This window comes from Odocoileus virginianus, chromosome 10, assembly GCF_023699985.2.
Source record: "Odocoileus virginianus isolate 20LAN1187 ecotype Illinois chromosome 10, Ovbor_1.2, whole genome shotgun sequence".
Taxonomy (NCBI): Eukaryota; Metazoa; Chordata; class Mammalia; order Artiodactyla; family Cervidae; genus Odocoileus; species Odocoileus virginianus.
In genome coordinates, this window is record NC_069683.1 from 5,850,115 (window position 1) to 5,874,652 (window position 24,538).

Here is a 24,538-nt window from a genome sequence, read left to right on the forward strand (position 1 = left end):
ATTTTTGTCTTCTCATCCTAATCCTTTCATCCCAAGTATTTGCATGGAACACACATTGTCTGTGAAAGTTAAGATCAATGGCTAATTTGGTTTGAAAGCTCTCATATGATGTAATCATAGACAAAAGTCATTTTTCATTAAGAACTTGTTAAACAGTTTTTGTAGTATTTTAATTATATTCCTGAATCAAAGAAATTTGGAAAGATAGGAGTTTGAGGGATAAAAGTTAAAAGAGTATAATTCATCAGTATGAAAGAAAGCTTCTTTTTAAAGACTCAGTAAATGTGTATAGCTGCTGCCCTCGGGTTGATATAAAGCACGTTATTAAAAAATAATTTGTATTGAGATTTATCTTTCTTCTTTCAAAGGTGTTAAAATCATCACACAACAAGTTCAACCAAGTAAAATCTTACCCAAACCAGTGACAGCAACTCTGCCTACCAGTAGCAATTCCCCTATTATGGTGGTTAGCAGTAATGGTGCAATTATGACAACTAAACTGGTAACCACTCCTACTGGTAAGTTATCTTGAGCATCAGTCCATTCATTCATCATACTCATTGAGTAATTTCTCTGACCCAGTAATTTGCTTAACATTGGGAATATAGAAATTCAGGAGACAATTCTTCAAAGAGGCCTCTCTTGACTCTTCTCTCCTCCCAACTCAAATTAGCTCTCTGCTGTTCTCATGGTCCTCTTCTTTTCCTTTGTAACACATACTACAATTTCTAATTATTTAGGTAGTTTTTTTGTCAGTTTGTTTGATGTTAATCACTTTATTAGCTTGTGAGCTCCATGAGGATAAGGGTCCATATCTGTTTCATTCACCATATGTATGTAGAGCTGATCTGTAAGTAGGTGTTCAGTCAGGATTTGCTGAGTGAATGAAAACACAGTCCCAGCCCAAGAGAATCTCACCCTGATGAGGCTAAGAGTCTTTGTTACATTATTGTATGGTAAGTGTTAGCCTGACTGAGAGAAGCATTGGATGCTGTTTTCCCTGGTTATGAGAGCATCCAGACTATGGCCCAAGGAAGTGACAGTATAGAACATTTTAAATAATACCATCCTTTGTTACTTTGACCAATTTAATTCCTCTCAGTCTTTTCCATTGTCTATTTCAATGTGATCATAATACCTTTACTAAATCTGGTATGTTAAGTCCCCAGGAGAGTGCTTTACTAGCCATTACTATAAATTAATGTTAGAATTAGTATTATCCATTGCTGTTATTTTAAATTTGTGTAACAATTACCAGACTCTTTGAAGAGGGTCAAATTTAGATGATGAGATGAGATTGTTGGATGGCATCACTGACTCAATGGACATGAGTTTGAGCAAACTCCAGGAGATAGTGAAGGACAGGGAAACCTGGCCTACTGTAATCCATGGGGTCATGAAGAGTTGGACATAACTTAGCAACTGAACAACAACAGATTTAGATGATAGAATCTGAAGAGTGTAAAGTGATTCCTTTCTCAAGTTTATAAGCTATCACCTATTGGCTATTATGTAAAAGTGTGTATAAACATTTCCCTTAATCTCCCTTAAGCTTTAATGTCTCCGTTTTCAGAGACAAAACAGAGATTTATGTATAGCAGCATTACACAGCCACACAGTCTATAAAAGACAGGACTGGAATTTGAATCCAGGACTGTTTGACTCCCAAAACTTTTTTTTAAAAAGATTGTGATAAAATGTAGATAACATGAAATTTATCATTTTCACCATTTTTAAGTGTACAGTTCATTGGCATTAAGTACATTAATGTTGTTTTGCAACCACTGCAACCATCTAGCTCCAGAACTTTTTTGTCTTCCCAAACTGAAACTACCCATTAAACAGTAACTTTCCATTCCCACCTTCTTCCAGTCCCTGACAACTGCCATTCTACAATAACCTACTTAATCTGCTTAATCTTCTTGCAAAGCCTATGCTTTAAAAACAGTTTTTCTTTTATTGAATCTGTTGTTCTTCACCCAAAACTTTTCTCCATTTGGTTTTACAAAGATATGATTCCTCATGTTAGGAAAAGGTAATAAAAAATAATGTATGCTTATGTATCTATATTAGAATAAGTGTTTCTGCAAATTTTAAAACAAAAGCTAAAGTTGAAATATTTTCCAGTTATAATTAATTCAAGCTATGTATCTTCATAGCATATTTATTTTGTACTAGATTTATTTTTCTGATTTAGATGTATGTTTGTAATCAATTTAAACTAATTCTACTTAATGTTCCTCTGCTTCTTCCCTTTTTTGGGTAGTGATTGTATTTTAAAATGGTAAATACTAACTGGATAAAACCAATTTTAGGGGGGTTTTGAAAATGATTATTACAGTGACTTCTGAACCTATTATGAGAAAAATGTTATCAGTTGAAGAATGTGTTACCTGAATTATCTTCTTTCTCCCCAGAACTAACTGTTCTTAGAAACAGTTTTAGAAACTTAGGAATAGTGTTTCTGAGTTACCAGATATGTGAGAAGCTACAGTAGGTTAATCTGGTTAATTTTTAGTTCCTATTTGGGGGAAGGAAAAAGTCCTAGAAATAGTGGGGAAGGGTGTAAAATCTTTTTGAGAGATATGAAGAAAAATATTCTAACAGGTCAGTTAAAGTTGAGGAAATATGTAAATGGTGAATTTTTTTGGTAAAAAAATATTCCTGGCAACTCTTGGCAGCTACAACCTTAATCTTTAGTAAAATGTTGGAATAACTCTTTAATGATGGAAATGTATTTAGAGGGTAGCAGAGTACAAAACAGTAAAAGTTTCTAAAATTTTAGGCAAACAATATACTGCCTTATTTGCTGAGTGCTGACATTGGATTTGGCACTGAGACAGCATAAAACAAATGCAGAGACCTTGAAATGTATAACAGAAATATCTAAAATGCTCTGGCAGGAAAGATGATTGAGTTTCTTTTGGCACCAAGCTAGTGGAAGAATGGTAGTGGAAGAAGGGAACAGAGTTAGTTATACTTTTTCTTGGGGTTAGTAATTTGATGCAACACATCACAAAATTTTATGTGTAAAGTTAATTTAAATTGAGTTGGCTGTAGTTCTTGCTATGTGCATTGAAAACTGGCTGTAAATTGTTACTTAATGGCTTGACACCTTGAAATTCCATTTTCAAGTTAAAGCAATGTAGATTACATTGAATTACAGTTAAACTGTATAAATTGTCATTCTTCTAAAAGTGATGACAAGTTTTTTTCTTGGCTTTTCCCTTTTTATAGGCACACAGGCAACCTATACTCGGCCAACAGTGAGCCCATCTATAGGTCGGATGGCTGCAACCCCTGGAGCTGCAACCTACGTGAAAACTACCAGTGGTAGCATTATTACAGTAGTACCCAAATCATTAGCTACCTTGGGGGGCAAGATAATTAGCAGTAATATAGTTTCTGGTAGGTATATCTGAAATGTGTTAAAGGTATAGGTGACCAATAAGAGGAAAAAACATTTCACTGTCAAAGGATACTGTTTGATCTCAGTTTTCTGCTTAGAAATCTAGAACTTTGTTTTTAGCCCTTATGTCTAGTGATGAAGTATAGTTTTTTAGTTCCACTATAAAAATCTTGACATGTTAAGCTTTTGAGAGTTTTAAAATAGAAAGAACATTTAGTTGCTTTTAATCAGAATGGAAGGATTATAGTTTATATTTGCATAGAGATGTTTCATTTACAAAATATTGTCCCATCTATCAATTCATTTCTACCTCAAAACTCTGAAATAGTTGGTGTCATCTCCAGTTTATAGGTATAGATGTGTTTTACATTTCGGAGATGAACTTGACGTGTCCAAAGCCACATAAACTAGACAGTGAAAGAACTAGTATTTATTTTTCTAAATATGTTTGTGGGATCATAATCTCAGTTACTAACTAGTATTTATTTGTCTGCATATGTTTGTGGAATCATAATTTCATAGTTTCAATTACTAATATCACTTTAGCTTATTAAAAATAAAAATACTTGATTCATTTTTATTTGCCTTTCACCATTTATATTGGCTATTTACTTTTTAAAAATATTTAACTTAGATAATGAAAGCTAATATTTATTGGTGTTTTAGAACCCTACCTGGTTTTTAATGGCTCATTTATTCCTGCAATATTTGAGTTGTGTACCCTGAAGTGGAATGTTAACATGGTATCTATTTTCATTGATTATTATTTTTTAATTAAAATGATGTGAATAATCTCTGACCAGGCAAGCCCTGTGAACTTTTACTGTCTACCATTTTTGTAGACTAGCCGTATTTTGTATGCCCCCAGTGAATTGTTCTACATTTTAAAGTGAAGGAATTGAAGTTCCTGGCAGTAATATGATGTTGCTGATAACTCAAGGAGTGGAAAAAAAACAAGGCAGGGCGTGGTATTGGCATAAAGTTCTATATTTAAAGCTGCTAATTTTGGCTCTAGTTTTTAAGTGTAAGTGAGAAACTTTGATGTTTGCCAAACTAAGGAGGGTGAAACCAGTAGGGAAAGAATCATCATACTCCAGCTTTTAAGAGGATATTTTAAATAACACAGTTAAAACTCAGATTGTAATTTATTACCTGACAATATCCTTAAATAGTATAGAGCACATACTTAAACATTTTTCAAAAAGTAATCATGTTTTTTATTAGTGTATAACTTTTTATGACCATAGGGTATTTCTTTACTTAGGTAAAGGAATGTCACAAAGCCTCTTGTTTTCAAACCTTATTTATGATTTAGCTGCTCTGTGTGAGGTTAGAGCAGTATACACAAGCACATTTTCCTAGAAGCAAAGGGGCAGTGAGGTATATACCCTACACTTGTAAACACATCATCTACCTTTGTTCTAAAATATAAAGTAACTGGTGGTTCGTTGCTATTTCAAGTGTATAGATATATAGGGGAAGAGTTCTTAAACCTTTTCAGCGCTGTAGGATGTAATGGACTCACAGCTGAATTAGCTCATAGAGCTCATTTTGCCTCAACCTCTACTTCGCTGTTTGACACTTTCATTCTAAAGAACTTCTCTCATTTCTGAGTACTTTAATCCTTATGTTGTGTGTCAGTGTTTCTTAATATATTCTTGTTCCATGATACTGGGATTATTGGTCAGTTTATTTAGTTTTCAATCCCTGTCTTTTCACAGTAAACCAGTAAGCCAGGTTGAATGAATTTAGACAGTTTTCTGCCTTCATCCATGATCAGATGCTGGATGCTAGAGTCAATGCCCTCACTACCCCCACAACAAAAAAGAAATGCTTTTCTTAAAATACACTCATACATCTGGCTTTAAGAATAGAAAGCTTTTTAAAAAAATAATACTTTTATGTTTATTGTGGGGAATTTGGAAAATACAGAAAGGTATACAAAGAAAACTAAAAACCTATAATTTTTGCCATCTAGGGAAATAATCTGTATCTTTCTGTTTATTCCTTTTTCTATTTAGATTTCTGTATAAATGTTTTTGTGTATATATGTATATTTTAAAAATTAAATTTAAATCTATATAATCAGTTTTAATATTTTTTCATATAATAATATCATTTCCTCATTCCATTAAATATATTTTGATACCTCACACCCTAGATTAATGACTATACAATATTCTCTCCTATAATGCACCATAATTTAACAGTTTATTCATTGCTGAATGTTTTAGGTTACTTAACAGTTTTTTTCGCATTGAAAATCCTATGAAGAATATTATTATACATAAATTATTATATGAAATTCTTATTTCCTTTGGTAATATCCTGGAAGGCAAATTCATGCTTCCAGAGTACTTTATAGAAAGATCAAGTTTTTATTTTTATTAGAATAAGCAGTTAAGTTGAAGGCATGACTGTTCTTGCAGTTATTTCATTTATATCTTATGCAGTCAAGTATTTACTTATATGTATATGTAGAGAGAGAATTATCAGATACGTAAGTCTATTGGTGAGCTTTGTTGAAGGTTGGTTGAAAAATCATGTCTATTTTATGTAGAAGATGGATCCTTTAGAGGTAAAATCATTATCTTGTATCTAAGGACATTATGAGAACCTGTGACAATGGCAGGACTTGATTTTGATTCCCCTTATCTTTAGTACAATGTCTAGGCAAGGGGCTAGTGTTTGTATATTTGTTCATTCATTCATTTATTTGCTAATTGTTTGAGCAGAGTAACATAAAAAATTACCCCCAAAACCAAAATTGCCAGTGATTTAAGGATCAGTGAATAATAAAATCTAGGCCAATTAATCTGTGTTCTTTAAGCCCACGTTCCATAATGCTCAAAGTTTTACAGGCATCTTATTTTTGAATAGGAATCTCTGGAATGCGTCAGTGTCATAGCCTATGATCCAACTGTGATTCACAGTTACTTGCACCTATTGTATTTTGACTCTTTATAAGTAAAGACTGTGTGTCTAGGTGAGTTCTCTAATATGCTATGAGCTAGATGTGGGGTTGGGTGCTGTGATACACAGTGATGTACACAAGGGACATTCTGTGCCCTACAGTAGGATGCTAAATAAGTGAACTTTATACATTCTCTTGTCACATGAGAACTATAGGCTGAATACTATGAAAGCATAGAGGAAGACTTTTTTTAAAATGAGTAATACTTCTTACTTCAATATAATAGATACCACCTGAGATACAAAAATATACTATTAGAATTTTAAATTTTTATAATTTGATAGTTCTAGTTATAAATCGTATTCTATCTTAATATAATGCTGTACTTGCTTTTCCTTATGTTATGCCTTTTCTTCAGTTTTCTAACACCCCGCCTCCCATTTTGTTAAGCTAGGGAGCTTGGTTTGCAGCTGTCTCACAAATTGACACACCTGTAATAGAAAGGATTTGATATTTTCATAGTTATAAAGATATTTCATTTGTTAAGTAAGTTTTGTCAAAAATGTGACCCTTATACTTTGCTATAAAGTTAAAGCTTGGTTTACATTTCCTTGAGCTAGTATTTAATGCTTACTTTCTAAAAACACTTTTTTATTAACCAAATATTTGGTGAGGGAGCATTGTCAGAGAAGACATCATAGTCAATCACATATGAGGAATTGGAGTTAATAAGAGTTAAAGTTGATAAAAGCAAGTAATAGGCAGCTTGGTTTTTGTGGCTTTTAACAACTTACTATTCACAGACCACAGATAAAGGAAAAAATATTGATGGAACTGGCCCATAGACAAAAGTGCTTTTTTATGTAACCTGAGCACCTTACCTCTGACTGGTGAGGCATTAGATGATGGCAAGTGTATTATATTGTAACAAGAGTGCCAAAAATTGACACATGACTAGAACATTCTTATTCTTATCAATCTTATTTCTGAAACAGTAGAGAATGCTAAGGTTTCTCAGTAGAAGAGAATAAAATTTTAATTTTTCTTCTCAAGTATATTAATCAGTCATGTATTTAGTGTGTATCCATTCTATGCTTAGTCATTTGATAAATGATATGCAAACCTGTAGAAGAAAAATATGACTTGCCTGTTTGCATAGCCACAGGAAATTGTAGGTTAAAAGGGCGCATTGGGTCTAGTATGCTCAAGGACTGATGTGGAAATCAGCACACTGAAGAAGAGATATATTGGGTAATCCTGAAAATTAAAGTCTGATGAAACCTGGAGGGCTAAGCTGAAGAGTTTGGTCTTCGTGTGGTAGATAATAGGAAGCCATAATAAAAGAAATTACTCGTTAAACTATAGAGTTTATGGTGTACATTGTGCAGTGGGAACAAATAAAATCAAATTATAAAGGATTTTGAAACCCAGGAAGGGAAGTTGAAACTAAATACAGTGGGGATTTGAAAGGTTTTTGACCAGTTTCATATGTTGTTGGTTCGTGGCATGATGAAATGAGGTGGTGTTTGTTTGTTTGTTTTTTAAGAATGTTTGCTATGGCAGGATACATCAGAGCTATCTGCATGACAGAGAAACTTGAAACTAGGGAGAAGATACAGTAAAGCAAGAGAGATGTGGGCCTGTTTGTTGAGCTGACATTGATAACATTTTGAAAGAAGACATTTGTTATGACAAATTTAGTTCATTCATATACTCATTGAATGATAACTTGAGTAATTGCAGTACGATGTGTGCTAAACACTGAGGAGTCAGTGGCATAAAAAATTACAGTTGGAGCTAAGAGGCTTCATTTTGTTAGTGGATGCAGAGTGAAGACAAGGCAGGAATCAAAGATTTGCACCAGGATTTCCAGCTTGAACAATTAGAAGAGTATGGGATATGGATATGATAGGAAGATAAATTTGATACAAGAGAAACAGGTTGTGGAAGGATGTGGGGGAGAGGGTAAGATACTAATATGTTTGGATTGGTAGATATAGATCTACTATATAGATCTTAATGTATTTAAGTGTATAAATTAGGGTTTCATCCTCAGACTTTTCAGAATGTTGCAAATTATAAGAGTACACATTTCATCTGACTTGGTCTGGGACTAGTGTTTATTTTCTTTTTTGTTCACATAAAAATAAATGACATTTCTTTTTCATAAATTTTCTCTATAGCCTAGTGTTACATGAGAATTTTGATATACATTTACCCTTTTTTATGTTCTTTTTTTGAAGCATTTTCCTATCATACTAGTCACACAGGTAATACTATTGAGTTTGGGAGAAATGTTTGTCATGAAATAGTCTAATTTGTTTCAGTTAACTAGTCAGAAGAAGAATATCAATAGGGAAGCAGATGGTGATATATTTAGATTCCGAGTTTGGTATGTAGGTCTTTAGATTCCAAAAAGATGAACACTGTAAGAATCGATTCTTAACATTCTTTCATTCTAGGACAACTTTTAATTTATTATTGCAAGGCCTTCATTTTCATCCTCATGACAGCTTTGACATCTCTGGGGTGACACTGACTACATGTATTTAATTGTGTACAACATAAATAGAAATAACCAAATATCACTAGTCCTTAACTCAGGCCTCCTTTTCTCCCCCCTTCTCTAAGGAACGACTACCAAAATCACTACAATCCCCATGACTTCCAAGCCCAATGTGATTGTTGTGCAAAAGACTACAGGAAAAGGAACGACCATTCAAGGCCTCCCGGGCAAAAACGTTGTCACAACGTTGCTAAATGCTGGAGTAAGTAAGAGCTTGAACTGCTGATTCAGCAGTCTACTAAGGATTTTAAAGACCAGCTATATAAATATTTGTCTAAGGACTTTAGAACCCACAATGGCTAGAATGGCTTGATTTACCCCACTGTAATGTAAAAAAACACCACCTACTGATGCCATTTTTTACAGTAATTTCTAAAACATGTTGCTCATAGCTATGTTGCTTATGACCATGATTTCAATCTTAGCTTGGTTCAGATGGAAGATTCTACCAGCCTAACTCAGAGGGAGCTCTGTCAGTGGACAGTTTTATTCCTGCTTATGGCCAGTAGATACCAGTCTAGTACTGGACGTAGGTTAGGCAAAGAGAAATATTTGCTGCTAAGACTAAATTAATGACAAGGATTTGTTTCTTTCATTATTTTCTTTTTTGAACTAGTGGGAAAAATAGTAAATTAGAGAGGCATTTATAGTTGTGAAGGCAATTGTTACAAGGTTAAGAGATTTGAAGTTAGCCAAACCTAGGCTTTGTCTCTGAGTATCATAGGTGTTTGGCTAACTTATTCAGCTTCTCTCATCCATAATTTCCTCATTTGTACATTGGGGATGATGACCTCTACCAGTGAGTTTGTTGAGTAAAGAGTAACTAACTGATGACTGTTTTAAAAGTGCTTAAAACAGTACCTGGCACATAAATCCTCAATAAATTGTTTTTTCTTACTGTTATTACTCTTTGTACTTAACTATAGAGGTTTGGTAGTATATCTACTTTGCTAGAAATAAGAATACTATACTTCATTGTAGTTCATCTCTAGTGGCTTCCTTGGCATCATAGTCTTTATGGTGCTGGTGGGTGTCTAGTGTTAGATTTTTTCGTCACATAGGAAAGTGTAGATTGTTCCTAGCTTTAGTTGGCTTACACAGTAAGCCAAAAATAAAGCCAGAATTAGAATATAGATTTTCAGAAATTACATGGTTTGTAATTTCATGGAACTTGATATTAAAAGAGAGGGGTACCATGTACTCTAGGTCCTACGGTCATATAGATCTAAAAATAGTATGTGTGAGTACTAGCTGCCATATATATCTAATAGCAAAAAGTTTGACACAAGAAATGATAGTTAAACAAGATCAGGGTATAAGACCATCCTCTTCAACCACATACGTACATGCACCTATACTCGTAACTTGCTTACCTGTGCATGTACACACACACACACACACACACACACACACCTACCTGTGCATGTACACACACACACACACACAACCAGAAGAACTTTTTCAAAAAATAAGCCTGCTAGTTTGTTTTGAATGGGTCTTTATAATTATACTTGGACAGGGACCATTGAGCTTCTTAATAGAAGGGCACATCCATTTGCAAACTAGCAGCTTTTGGCAAATGACTATAGAGCTCTTTCCAGAGATGCTGCCGTGAAGGGTGTGTTATGTATTAAAATAAGTAATCACATAGCTGGCAGACACTCCATGTTTTCCTTAGATTATTGCAGCAGATATTTAAACTTGTGAAGTTTGTAATCATTTAACCTAAATTCACAGAGTAATTACCTTTTTGCCAGTTCACCTAGGTATTTTGTTTTTACTGGCTGCTAAATTTCAGTGGCCACACATTTAGGTGATGGTGACTGAAAAGAAAAACTGATAAGGTGAAAAAATTTTAGATATTTTCCTTTTTAATTTTACGGATTTTAATTTTTAAAATTTTAGTACTTTAGTAAAATGACTGTATTTGAATTTAATTTGTTAAGCTCAAGTATTGACTCCATAAATGATCAGAAAATAGTACTTAAGAATAAAGCAGATGAAAATGTAGAAAATGGTGAAAAGTTAATGGGCTTAACTACCTAGTTAATAGACTAAAGTGATATTAGTAACATGCTAATGTGGGAAATGTCCTGTTTTTTCTTTGTATTTTCCAGTGTAACCTCAGAAAAAATGTTAATATCACTGCTGATTACATTTCTTGCCCATACCATTTCACATAGACATTCTGCTGGATAGCCTTATAACTTCATATTTGGGAAATTTAGTTTATTTTGTATGTGAACATTTAGCTATTGGTAGAATGCACAGTAATTTTTTTTATTACACATATGTTTATTTCATATAAACTGTCACATAAAGATGAATGTTGGGGGAGCACGACCTGTAGTTCCAACACTTAGAGATAACCATTGTTAACATTTTAGTATATATTCTATAATTTTTGACTCTCTTTTAGTATACATTCTGTGAATGACAGAGAATACTAAGTATTCTTAAATAAGGTAATTTTTAAAATTCACTCACCAAGAAATATTTACTGCCTTCTTTGGACAGAAGGTTGATCAGATGACTTCTAAGATCATTTCAACTAGTTCTAACATTTTTGATCACCTGGAAGCTTATACTTTGTTGCACAATTTGCAACCCTTTCCCCATCATCCTGGTAAAACTTTCCTATGATTTTTCAGTAAAAGGACTTTTTTCCCCCATTTAAATGTATGTAAATCTCATGTATTTACTGACTTCAATTTAGGGAGAAAAGACTATTCAGACGGTGCCAACAGGAGCAAAGCCAGCTATTATCACTGCTACAAGACCCATCACCAAAATGATTGTAACTCAGCCAAAAGGTATAGGTTCCACAGTTCAACCAGCAGCTAAAATCATCCCAACAAAAATTGTTTATGGGCAGCAAGGGAAAACACAGGTATGCTAAGATATGGTGATTTTTCTTGACTCTGGTATATTTCAAATTCCTAAAATTCCAAGGTAGAAATCTGAACAAAAAGATGAGTAACATTAAAGAACCAGATTATTAAAAGTTATGATTGAATGTTTATAACCATCTGTTTTCAAAACCTGTGTTTCTCTTTTCAGTACTTCAAAAAAATTAAATATTTGTGTCATGTCATGAGCAAAATTTAGAGAATAGAATCCCCTTGGAGTAAAATTTGCTGAAGGTGTATGTTGTTATTTGAGAAGTAGATGGTTGACAGAGGATGGTAATTATTCATAATCTGTCAAAGAATATTTTTGTATAAGTTTATATGACCTTTGAAAGCACTTCAGATATTTACTTATAAAATTTTATTTTCTTGAAACCTAAATAATGGAGAAAGTAGAGATCTGTTCATTTTTCAACCAGTAAATGATAAGGGAGCTTTTCTAGAAATTTACCTGGGAAATTGTGTTGCTGGGCTACTGTTTATTTTGCAGGTATTTTACTTTTTGTGAATATCAAAGGAAATGATGTCAACTTTGGTTGAAAAATGCTATTTTAGAATTTTTGTAAAAGATAATAATTTATCTATAAACTAATAGTTTGCCTTTAGAATCAGTTTCCCTCAATATTATAGCCAAATAGTTTATATATCAAAGCCATTAGTTTTGTGATTTTCTAATAAGGTCAAATTGCTTTAAATTTCAGTGGTAACTGTTATATTTGCTCCATCATCTTTGTCATAACCCATGTTTTCATTCTTGAATTTTTGGAAATGGGTGACTTAATAGAGTCTGAAAGATTTAGATTCTTATAAATGGAGAAGTAAAAAATAATTGTGGTAAAGTAACATTTTCATTCCATGTACCTAATTGAAGTTAACTCCTGGAGTCCACACTTTGAATTGAATGGTTCAGTGTGAAACTTTCTTCCCATTTCACTTGTTCTACTGTCTGTGGTTTTGACCTTTGCCAAGAGCTGATCTGTCACATGTTCCATATTGACTATAGTAGTTGTCTAAATTGTGGCTCAGCAGTAAAGTATCTGCCTGCAATGCAGGAGATGCAGGTTCAATCACTGGGTGGGGAAGATCCCCTGGAGGAGGGAATGGCAACCCACTCCAGTATTGTTGCCTGGAGATTCCCATGGAGAGAGGAGCCTGGTGGGCTATAGTCCATAGGGTCGCAAAAAGTCAGACATGACTGAGCATGCACGCACACCCAGTTGTCTAAATTAGTGTTCCTTTGAAGATTTCTTAAAAGATGACTTAGGTCCTAAGCAAGATTACTCTGTGCAGGTGTGTTAATTAGGAATTTCATTTGGTTGCTAAAAAGAAACCTAAAGAACAGTGGCTTAAACAAATTAGGGTTTTATTTTTATTATGTTGATAAATATTTAGAGGAAGGAAATCCTGGACTGTTATTGTGGCTCAAAAATTCTCCTGGGAGATCTGAGGAAATCTTTCCTCTTATGCTGACTATGTATAGTATACATAAATACTTAAATTCTATTACACACACACAGACACACACATACTTCCCCTGGGAATCTCGGCTCCTTGTGTCGTTCTGTTCTGCCGTCCTTAGCTTGTGGCTATCATTCTACCATATAACTGCAGATCGTAAAAGGATTCCTGAAGTCATTATAGCCAAGAAAAAACAGGGCAAAGGCTCTTGTCAGGATTGTAGCTGTTGTAGCATGAAATGTATATGTGGCCTGGTATAATTGATTCATAGATTGAATTTGTGATGATCAATGCTGTGCCCCAAGTATAATAAATGGACAGAGTACGGTTTTCCATGTCAGGAAAATATTTATTTGATCTAGAAGTTAAATATATTTTAAATGCTCAAAAATTTATACTGGTTGTATTTCCACTTGTCTTCTAGGTTCTTATTAAACCCAAACCAGTGACGTTTCAGGCGACAGTTGTTAGTGAACAAACAAGGCAACTGGTCACAGAAACATTACAACAAGCATCCAGGGTGGCAGAGGCTGGTAATTCATCTATTCAAGAAGGAAAGGAAGAACCACAGGGTTATACAGATAGTAGTTCCTCTTCTACAGAGTCCTCCCAAAGTTCCCAAGGTAAGACCCATTTTACTTCTGATTTATATAATTATTGCTGAGATTATGCCTTAGTTCTAAAATAGTTGAATCTAAGGATCTCAAACAAATATGTATACTTTGACTTGTCAGTTCTTTTGATTTTATTGTCTAATGTTTGACGTGAGCAGAAGTTTTGTTTTTGGTAAGGCTTACCATTCTTTCTTGCCTGGCATATGTTCACCAAATAATTCATAAACTAGATGATGATTTTGGCAGATAGGTATTATCAAACTGGATAGAGGTGTGATTCCTTTTGTTTGCTTTGAGTAAGTAGAAGAAGTGTGCAAGAAAGTGAGTGTACCTTTTGAAATGATTTTTGCTGAACCTTGAGAAAGGATCATGGTGGCCAGAGATGGGCCTATAAACGGGCTGTATGTGGGTGTTCATACATTGCAGTTTGCATGGGATAAGTCTTATTTTATTTCTGTTCTAGAATGATAGCATTCTCTTTCACTCTCATAGGTGTTCCAGTTTAGATGATAATTGTGTGGTTGTCCTAATTATGAGGAAAGTGATATGAAGCCAGGCTCCATAGTAGGGAAACTAGTTATAATTAGTGCTATTTTAATAATGTTGTTTTAGGGAGTCCCTTGAAATAAACTCAATGGTTATAAGCTTTGAGATTTTTTATAAATCTAGTACCTGTGCCTGTCAGTTACCTTAACCACCCATATTGATCATAAACTTTGAGACTTTGTACAAATCTAGACCCTGATGCTGGGAAAGATTGAGGACAGGAGGAGAAGAGGGCAACAGAGGATGAGGTGGTTGGATGGCATCACTGACTAAATGGACATGAGTTTGAGCAAACTCAGGGAGATAGTGAAGGACAGGGAGGCCTGGTGTGCTGCAGTTCATGGAGTTGCAAAAGAGTCGGACACAACTGAGTGACTGAACAACAACAACAAATCTAGTGCCCGTGTCGGACACAACTGAGTGACTGAACAACAACAACAAATCTAGTGCCCGTGTGTGTGTCAGTTTTCTTAACCACCCAGGCAGTGTATTTATGTCGGTACTTATAAGCTCTGATATATCGAAACAGAACTGTTTACCTTTCTTTGATCATTCTTACTCACTCTGTTTCCTCTCCTTACTTCCACATTATTCTCTCTGGAATGCTATCTTAGCACCTTCACTTTTTCAATACAGTTTCTTCATATTGTACAGGCATTATTATTTTAACCCTTTAGTGGAATCATCCCAGATTAGTCTTACTAATGGTTCATATTGCTAATTATTCCATTAATTCAATTTGAACATTTGTTTTTAAATTTATACTATCTAATAAGCTTTATGAGAAAGCTTCATGAAGGAGGTAGCATTTGAAATGGTCTTTGAAAACTCATTGATAAAAAAATAAAATATTGATTTTAGCAAACAGTATGTCTCTCATTTTATAAAATGGATAATTTTCTTCAGCATATTATCAGTAATAGTAATATTTTCTGAATCAATTTGCTAAGGTTTAATTTATCATTCTATATTGGTTGTGAATCAGTTTATGTCTGGTTACAGTGGAGTCATATTTACTCTATTTCTTTTAGACTTACTGATTTGATGTGTATAGATTCTGTTCTTAAACTAACAATAAGATTCTTTTTTCCTGTTTTATTTTCAAGTCTGTACTTACTTGAATAATTTCAGCTGTTTTTTCCTTTGAGAAATGTTTTCATAAAAGGCAGGTAAAATGTTTAGGTTATGAATTGGTGCTGAAATGGGAACTTGAACAGTAAATTATATATACACAATCTCAGGTTACCTTTGAAATTGCTGGTTTTTTCCTAAGGGAGCTATAAGCCAGTCATTACTTCCCTAACATGCCATTACATTAGGGAGCCTTTAGTTTTCATTCTAAGAAATGGACAAAAGCTTGACAATTTTTGGAAATGATTGAGTGCAGTTTCTTGCTCTTTGATCTGTTATTATATGTGGCATAATTTATTTTTACTTTTGTTATTTATCTTTCATTGAATATTACTTCTTTTAAAATATTTTATAATACAGAAAAAAAATCACCAAAGAAGGATATCTAATATAGTTAATTATAAAGCCAATTTTTAAAAATATTTATGTATTTGCATTTTATTTGGCTGTGCTGGGTCTTCACTGTGTCATGCAGATATTCGTTGTGCTACGCAGCTCTCTAGTTGTGGCACACAGGCTCCAGAGCGTGTGGGCTCAGCAGTTGTGACATGCAGGTTTAGTTGCTCTGCAGCTTGTAGGATCGTAGTTCACTGACCAGAGATCAAACTCATGTCCCCTGCTTTGCAAGGTGGTTTCTTAACTACTGGGCCACCTGGGAGGTCCCTAAAGCCAATTTTTATAGTCTTCATTTACTCCTCTCCCCATTTCACTGTATAGTTTCTTAGTACATTCTCCAAAGCCAAGGAATTGGGAATATATATGCTGTGTTATAAGAGAAAGGGATAAGGTTTTGCTAAGTCTAAGACTCAAGTTTGGTTTTCATACCTACTGGGAATATAAGCACTGTATAACAGTCCATTTTTTTCTTTATATTGTTTTTGTAGTTTTTAGCACACCTCTGTTTAGTACTTTTAATATAACTTCAAATTTATAAAAAATTGCAGGAATAAAAAGAACTTCTGTGTCTAGTCTTTTACTAGATCCACCACTTACTTATATTTTGCCTTATTTACTTTGTTGTTGATTCTCTTTCTGTGCCGCCCTCTGTGTGTTTATAATTTTTGAATTTTTTAGCCATTTGAGAACAAGTTGTAGATGTCATGCCCTTTATCTCTAAATACTTATATTTGTTGGCTTATATTTCTTAAGGGGTAGTCTCTTTATAACTAAAATACAGTTATCAAAATCACAATTTAAAATTTAGTTGTATAATCTTCAATCCATTCAGATGCTATCAACTATCCAATCATGGTCTTTGTAGTTTTGCCACTACAACAACCTACCCCCACCACCAGTCCACGGTCCACATCAATATTATGCATTACATTTAGTTGCATTGTCTGATGTTTATCATTTGATTCAGCATGAATTCCACAGATGTGGTGTATCCTTAGCTTTATCTTATCAGAAGGCACTGATGTCAGTTTGTCCCAATATTGATGATGTTAATGTTGATCTCTTGGTTAATGCCTTCCTTTTTTTTTTTTTTTTTTTGCATTATGAAATTACCATATTTTCCTTTGAGATTAATGGTAATATATGGGGAGATGGTTTGAAACTATATAAATATCATATCCCTCATCTTTATCTACTAGTTTTAGCATCCAGTGATAATTTTCTAAAGTCTGTTATTTGTTACGTAGTTGATAGTTGGCATTCTACTATAAGAATAGATCGACTTTTCTTGATTTCATATCCTTTTTCTAGTGACTTCCTATCCTTTTTCTAGTGACTTCCTTTATACTAGTCTTAGAATAAAGATGTCTTTTTATGCCAAAGGATTCCTTGATTCTACTTGTGGTTTCTAAACTTTCCCCACCATTCCCTGCCTGAAAGGAGAAGCAGTTTAGACCTTATACCTTATTTCTGAACTATCTCCTCATGGGCTAGAAGAGACCATCTTTACCTTGTTATGGCACTTTCCTTAATCACCCTGGGAGGGTTCATTACTGCTTCTATACTAGGCTTCCAAAATTGCTTTGTACTACCAGCTAGTTTATCATTGATCATTTTATTTTGTACTTTTTTTGTTTGTTTAATATAATTATTTTCTTTTCCACTAGGCTACTAACTTTTCAGAGGCAAGCATCATACTCATCTCTGTATATTCAGTATTTAGTGAAGAGATTAGCTAGCTCTAAGTAGACACTAGTAAAAGTTTCTCTGAATGAACAAATAAAACAGCAGCTGTAACAGCAACTGTGGCACAGGGTTAAGCTTCAGCCTTATAAATTCATTTTTGTTGCCTGAATCCAAAACATTTTTTCCTTTGTGGGGTTTCTCCTAACCTAGTGAGTGGACCTTTTAAGTTCTGTACACCTGAAGTATTTTTACATACTGCTAGACAGCTAGATGACCAACTCTAATAGTTCAGGGTCATACTTGCCTAGGTCGCTAAATGAAAATTGGGCCACATGCCTTCCACAACTCCTCAGCTTTCCTTCCTATATGAATCTTCTTTTTTCCCCTTTTTCACTTGGGAACAGTGTTATTGGGCTTATTGGGTTCCATATTTTTTTTTAAAGAAAGAAAAAAGTGTTAAAAGAAAAATTTATTTCCCAAAAAAGGTTTTAAGTAGACTAGCTAGAATACAAGATTATGTGAAGTAAAATGGAAGAGAAAAAGGAGACAAAATCAAGGGTAGGGATTTAAGATGGAACATTTATGAGGCAAATACAAAAATGCATCCTATAAAGACATTGTTTTAAGTAACTTGGTTTCTAGGATGATTTTTCCAGAAGCTTCATGATCTCAGCAGGTCATGGTGAGGGTAAGGAATGAATGAAGGTTAGGCAAAACATACCAATACTTATTGCAGAACTTTTCAGAGTCATTATGTGGTGATATATATTGTGAAAGATGAAGAGTGGCATATGTAATATAAAATGCCCCCCAACTTTTTTGAGCCTGGAACCCTTCTTTTGCAAAACATCTTAAAGAACTTATGTTCTTTAAGGAACATTTGGGGGAAAGCTGTGTAAGCAGTTAAATACTGTGAAGGCCTTGTTTTGTATGACAGTATTTCAGAGGGAAGATACCTATTACATCATGGAAAAGATACATCTTGGGTTTAGTATAGAATAGATGAATTAGATGCATGCAACATCTGGGAATCATTTTTATGAAGAACCGTAGGTGGAGACAGGACATTTATCAAAGAGAAGAGAAGATGAAGATTGGATTGGGTTGTGGGGGACACAGGAACTGTTGTCAGTTATCTTAAAGACTGTGACAAAGAAGAGGGAAAAGAATTGGTCTTTGGTAGGTACATGGGCAGAACTAGAACCATTGAGTAGCAATCAGAAGACCTGTTTCCACTCCATACAAGAAAATTTTCTAATTGTCATAACTGTGCAAAGATGGAAGGGAAACTACCTTGGAAAACAGTGAGTTCTCTAGTGCTAGATTCCTGGACTGGTGGTGATATTTTGAAGATTTTAACATAGGATCAATGGTAGTATTAAACATACTTTTAGATTTTATTTTTTCTAGCTGAGAGGTCTCATGTGAAAGTTGAAAGTAGCTCAGTCATGTCTGACTCTTTGCGACCCCATGGACTAATACATAGTCCGTGGAATTCTCCAGGCCAGAATACTGAAATGGGTAGCCATTCCCTTCTCCAGGGGATCTTCCCAACCCAGGGATCAAACCCAGGTCACCCTCATTATAGGTGGATTCTTTACCAGCTGAGCTACTAGGGAAGCCTGAGAGGTCTTACAATTCTATGCAAATATGATAGAAAGTTTTTGTAGTAAAGACATAAGAGACATTCTTCCATAGAGATGCCCAAATCTGCCTTTGGATATAACAGTATAGTGTATATCTCTAGTACTTAACATGTAGTATATGCCCAGTAAATATTTGTTAAATGACCTATGAGGAAAGATATCTGAGGGTCAGTAGGCCACCATCAACCTACCACCAAGAGAGATAGGGAAATCTGGATGGATGCACACTGCATAATCAAATGGGACTGTTGTATCAGGCTCCTGCTGTGTCAGTTATTGCACTCTGACCTCAGCATCAGATTTGGTAGGCAGTAGATTTATCTAGTCTAAGTGTGAGCCAAAAGTAGAGAGGAAAATCACTCAAGGAATGTTTTTCACGTTTAGGTTCACACTCATTCTGTGTCACAGCCATTGGGGTTGCTGCATTGATTCTTTGTATGGTGAGCTGCACTTTTTGTGTATGGGCAAAAAGAGAAAAACCAGTCTCCACAGTCCCTATGGGATGATGTTATGTAGGGTGATGTGTCTGATTAGGTGCTCCTTGTAGAAATATGTTTTCTTTTTCCAGTCTTATTTTACCTTATCTCTTTGCCAGTGTAGTTTTTGCTTTCTTCTGGGTATTTAATATGTGTATTTTACAGAATTGGGTTGCAGAGTCATTCTTTGCCTATAGGTCCTTTCACCTAACGAAGGGGTACTTAAAGCATCATGAGAGATTCTTAAAATTGAGAACTAAGTTTTTATAAAATGAATGATTCCCTAATATAATCAGTTCTCTCTTAAGTTTAATTTCTTATATATGCTCTTAGAATTAGTAAAGAAAAACTGCTATAAGCCTCACGTGGAATTTGATATTACTACATGATGTTGTTCTTCAATCATCTAGGATTTTTTTGAAGTTTAATGGAAATTACACATCCCTGGTGTGGCATATAGTCTACTTAGAGTTTAGAGGATAAGGTAGGGAGTGGAAATAGAGTTTTGCTTTTATGGTAAATAAAAATTCCAGATATTTTGTATATTGATCTTGTTTTTTGGGGAAGATAGGTTTTTTGTTTTTATTTCTGAAGGGTCATTCCTCCTGCTTCGACCTTTTTGAACAACTTTGTGGTTTTCAAAAATATAAAATTCATAGAAGGGTGAACTTATTGTTGTACTTATTCTTGGTTTTGGGGCTGCATGGGTTATTTTCTGTGATACTTTCACTGATCATTCCAATTCATAGTAGTCTTTTTCTTTCTATTATATAATTGCCCTAATCATTTGACTTTATCCCAGGATACAAAGGTATACACACACACACACACACACACACACACGTTTTATGTCTCCTCGATTAGAATCTAAACTTGAGAGTAGGAGTCATGCTTTTATAGCCTATGTAATCTCTATGTGGTGTCTTGGACCAAGGAGTTTAGGAACTTAACAATAGTGTAGTGTATACTATACTTTTACTATTTATTCCATCTACTTATTCTGTAGATGGAAAACTCAAATAATTTGTTGTTTGATTTGATGTGTCTAATATTTACATGCATACTTATATAGCATGAATACAGTAAGCCTTGAGTTAGTTAGGGCTATAATTTATTTTGAAACTAACAAAAAGGCTTAGAATTGAGAAATTTTCAGGCCACAGCCAGAACAGCAACAACAACAATAAAACATTTCTATTGTCCTTCATAGTTTATAAAGCTCTTTTACATATATTATTTCATTATATCCTCAGAAAGCCTGTGAGGTAGAGAGGTAATTTTAGTGTTGCCATTTTAGAAATAATGATACTAAGACCCAAAGAATCAACTTGCTGGTAATTGATAGAGCTGGGACTGTAACCTAAGACTTTGAATTCTGAATGTTATACGTGTCCTATTATATCATGCTGCTTCTAGATCATTTATCCATTTTTCTTGTCAGTGGACAGGATTTCCTTTCAGTGACTCCAATAAGTGTTGACTGAATGCTCAGGTTGTAATACAGAACACATTTTTAGGTGCATTGGGGAAAATAAGACTCATACTGCATTTCGTTCTTATGGTACATGGACATGCACCCACCTACAGAAATGCACACCTATTTATTATAGCAGTTATAACATTGAATTGTAATTTGTCTCTTTACATGTCTGTCTCTCCAACCAGATTGTGTGCTTCTTGAGCGTCGTTTGATTATTCTGTGAGCTCCTTTATATCCTCAGTGCCAAATGTAGACTGGCACATAGGTGCCCAGTTTGTTGAATCAATGAATGAATGAATAAATGAATACAGACATGAAAGACATTATACCCTCTGGGAGCTTACAGTCTTTTTGGGGAGATAAAGCATGAAGTTTGTAGTAAAACAAAGATTTTTTAAAAAGAACAAATTGTTTTTTTTTTTTAAGAGAAACTTTGTTTATAGGGTTTTTTTTTTTTAACTAATATAAAACAGATTCCCAGCCTGTAGTTCATGTAATTGCTTCCCGGCGTCAGGATTGGTCAGAACATGAGATTGCAATGGAGACTAGCCCCACCATAATTTATCAGGATGTATCCAGTGAATCACAATCAGCTACTTCAACAATCAAAGCTCTGTTAGAACTCCAACAGACAACAGGTATGAATTCACATGCTCAGTTGAATGAAGCATGTTTTCTCTAGAGATGGGTTGTGCTAAAATACTACTACTGTTATATTTTCTTTGTTATTATTTGAGCACATTTCCCCCCTCTGGACTTGTCTATAATCATTGGTTCAGTCTGTTTACTTGTCAGTTCATTAAGATGTTCACAAGAGTACTGAAGGATAGATAGACTGTAGTCTATTGTTTCTATCAGAAGAAAGAAGAAAAAACAGCACAGTTCTTTTCTTCTCTCTCTCCTGCTCAAAATGGACAATCCTGTTGCCTTTTGTCACCAGAAAGGAGTAGGTCTGTTGATTTCTAAGCACAAAGATAAATGCAGTACATTTGCCAATTCTATTCAAGAAAAGTAGAAGGCAAATTGGAGGGCTCCTGCCATCCTGCTTGATATTGGTGGAGCAGTTTTGTGGTCATAAAACATTAAGGGCCTTGCTAACATTCTAATTTTTTCTTATCTTCATACTTCTTTGTATAATTTAAGAACCTGAGCTTCCATGCAAAGCTGTTCTCATTTAGCAAGATTCAATCAGTATTTCCATTTACTAAATATCTTCTATAAACTCTAGGCAAAACTTTGTTAGTTATACTGACTTTTCTATTATAATAGATCAGATATTGTCAGAGTTCTTAGGGGACCTTGGTGATGATCTCGTCCAACCATTTCATTATGGATAAACATACTGAGACCTAGAGAGGTTATCCAGTTGGCTAGTGGCAGAGTGAAATTCCATGTCTTTTGATTCCCAGGTCAGTGTCCTCTCTACTTGTGGAGTGACTTTTGTATTCCTTTGGTTTTATTTTTACTTTCTTTAAATGATTATTTTGATTTTATCACATTTTATGCTTGGTGAGAATAACCTGAATGATTGCTTACTGGACTTAATTACTGGTTACTGTTTGTTGTAACATCCACTCTACACTACCCAAAGAATAGTAGCATTTATTTTAAGTCTTTGATTTTTTTATCGGTGTTATTTTTGGCTTTAGGCATTTCCTTAGCTCCTTGTCTTTGACATACTCAACTATTTCCGTTAATGCCTTATAGAGTGTGGAAACCAAATAATTTTGTAGAAAAGGTAATAATTTAGAAAGTTATTCTATCCATGGAAACCATTCTTGATTCCAGACCATTCCATAGACATTTTTGCAGGAACAGAGAGACCATATTTTCCTAACAATGAATATTTTTATTCTTCAAGAGTCATAAAAATGTAACATTTTTGGGGGGATTATCTTGAATTTTTAATAGATCAAATTAAACTGGTCACTGTGTTGTGCTCTTCTGGGCCGTTGTGTCCTGGAGCAAATAATGCTATGTACTGCTTACTCACCCTTTGTTTTTAGGTTGGTGAACTCAAGAATACCAGGTACTGCCTTGACTAAGGGTAAAGGAAATGTTCTAAAGGGAGTGTGTACAAGAGAAACAGATCCAGTGGTTTGGCCTGGTGATAATAGGGTGGAGATTTTAGTCTGAACGCATATGAGTTCTTGCTATGCTACTGAGTATGGTTGTACAAGTTGTGCACTCTATAGCCATATAGTAGTCTGCTCTTTTGTTTTCAACTTCCTAGCTTCTTAGTCACTGCCCATGTGGCACCCCAGAGGTCTTGTTCATTTTTCCATGGACAACTCTGGTTTTAGTACTTGTTTGTAATAAAGTTAATTTTTCCCCTGACTTTTTTATACAGTGAAGGAAAAATTGGAATCTAAACCAAGACAACCCACTATTGACCTGAGTCAAATGGCAGTGCCTATTCAGATGACCCAGGAAAAGAGACATTCTCCTGAAAGCCCATCAATTGCGGTGGTAGAGTCAGAACTAGTTGCTGAATACATCACTACTGGTAGGTGTCCTTTTAAAAAGTAGTATTAAGGTAGGAGTGCTACCTTTCTGGATTTCATGGGATGATTGTTTGGGGGAAAATGTATTTTTTATATTTCTTGATCGCTTCCAGTTTTCTCTGAGAACAGATTCACATTGTCTTTGGAATTTACCCTGTCTTTAATGATTAGAGGGAGAAAATTGATAGATTTTATAAAGTTTGCAAGTAATATAAAACTGTAGTTGTCCTTAAAGGTATCTGTGAACATCAGGCAGTACTGGTAGTGAGAGGATAGAATATCTTTTCTAGGGGAATAAACACTCATATACATTTGGATTTTTTAGTTTTGGGAAAGGGGAGGTGGGTCAAGGGAGAAAGAAGGTATAAAATCCAACCCTCCTCCTCCTTTTTAATGTAAAGAAAAAAATGTGGAAACTTTTAAATCCTTATAAATAGTTAAGAGTTGTGATGGAAAGCACATTAGGTATTTATGTGGTCTGGCAGCAAAACACTGATGATATTTTTGGATGGCATATGTAGAGAAGTGGAGCAGGAAGGGTAATAGGTTCTTTCATATTCTGGTGAGACCACACCTGGAATACTGCTTTCTGTTTTAGGCACTCTATTACTTCGAGATTTGGAGAAGTTCAGAGAGTAGTAACATGAATAATTAGGGCTTAGGAGAGATGACTTACGAGGCAATATATAAAGAACACCTGTCTTCTGTTTTCTTAAGCATAAGAGAACATAGAGTTGCAAATATTTGAAGGATGTAAATACCAAAGTGGAAAAGGAATTTTTTGGCATAATTTTAGGAGATAT

General features: G+C 34.5%; 1 protein-coding gene across 14 annotated transcripts in view; it reads left to right on the forward strand.

Moving 5' to 3' along the window:
• EMSY (EMSY transcriptional repressor, BRCA2 interacting) overlaps positions 1-24,538 on the forward strand; it is a 79,913-nt gene that overhangs the window by 42,447 nt on the left and 12,928 nt on the right. For 12 of the 14 annotated variants that reach the window (XM_070472948.1, XM_070472940.1, XM_020892767.2 and 9 more), the window contains 7 exons: positions 369-518; positions 3,238-3,408; positions 8,955-9,091; positions 11,606-11,779; positions 13,681-13,879; positions 21,705-21,869; positions 23,582-23,737. In XM_070472948.1, coding sequence (XP_070329049.1) covers positions 369-518; positions 3,238-3,408; positions 8,955-9,091; positions 11,606-11,779; positions 13,681-13,879; positions 21,705-21,869; positions 23,582-23,737 — 1,152 coding nt within the window. The remainder of the gene's footprint in view (positions 1-368; positions 519-3,237; positions 3,409-8,954; positions 9,092-11,605; positions 11,780-13,680; positions 13,880-21,704; positions 21,870-23,581; positions 23,738-24,538) is intronic. The other 2 variants (XM_070472946.1, XM_070472945.1) reach the window with 2 other exon arrangements.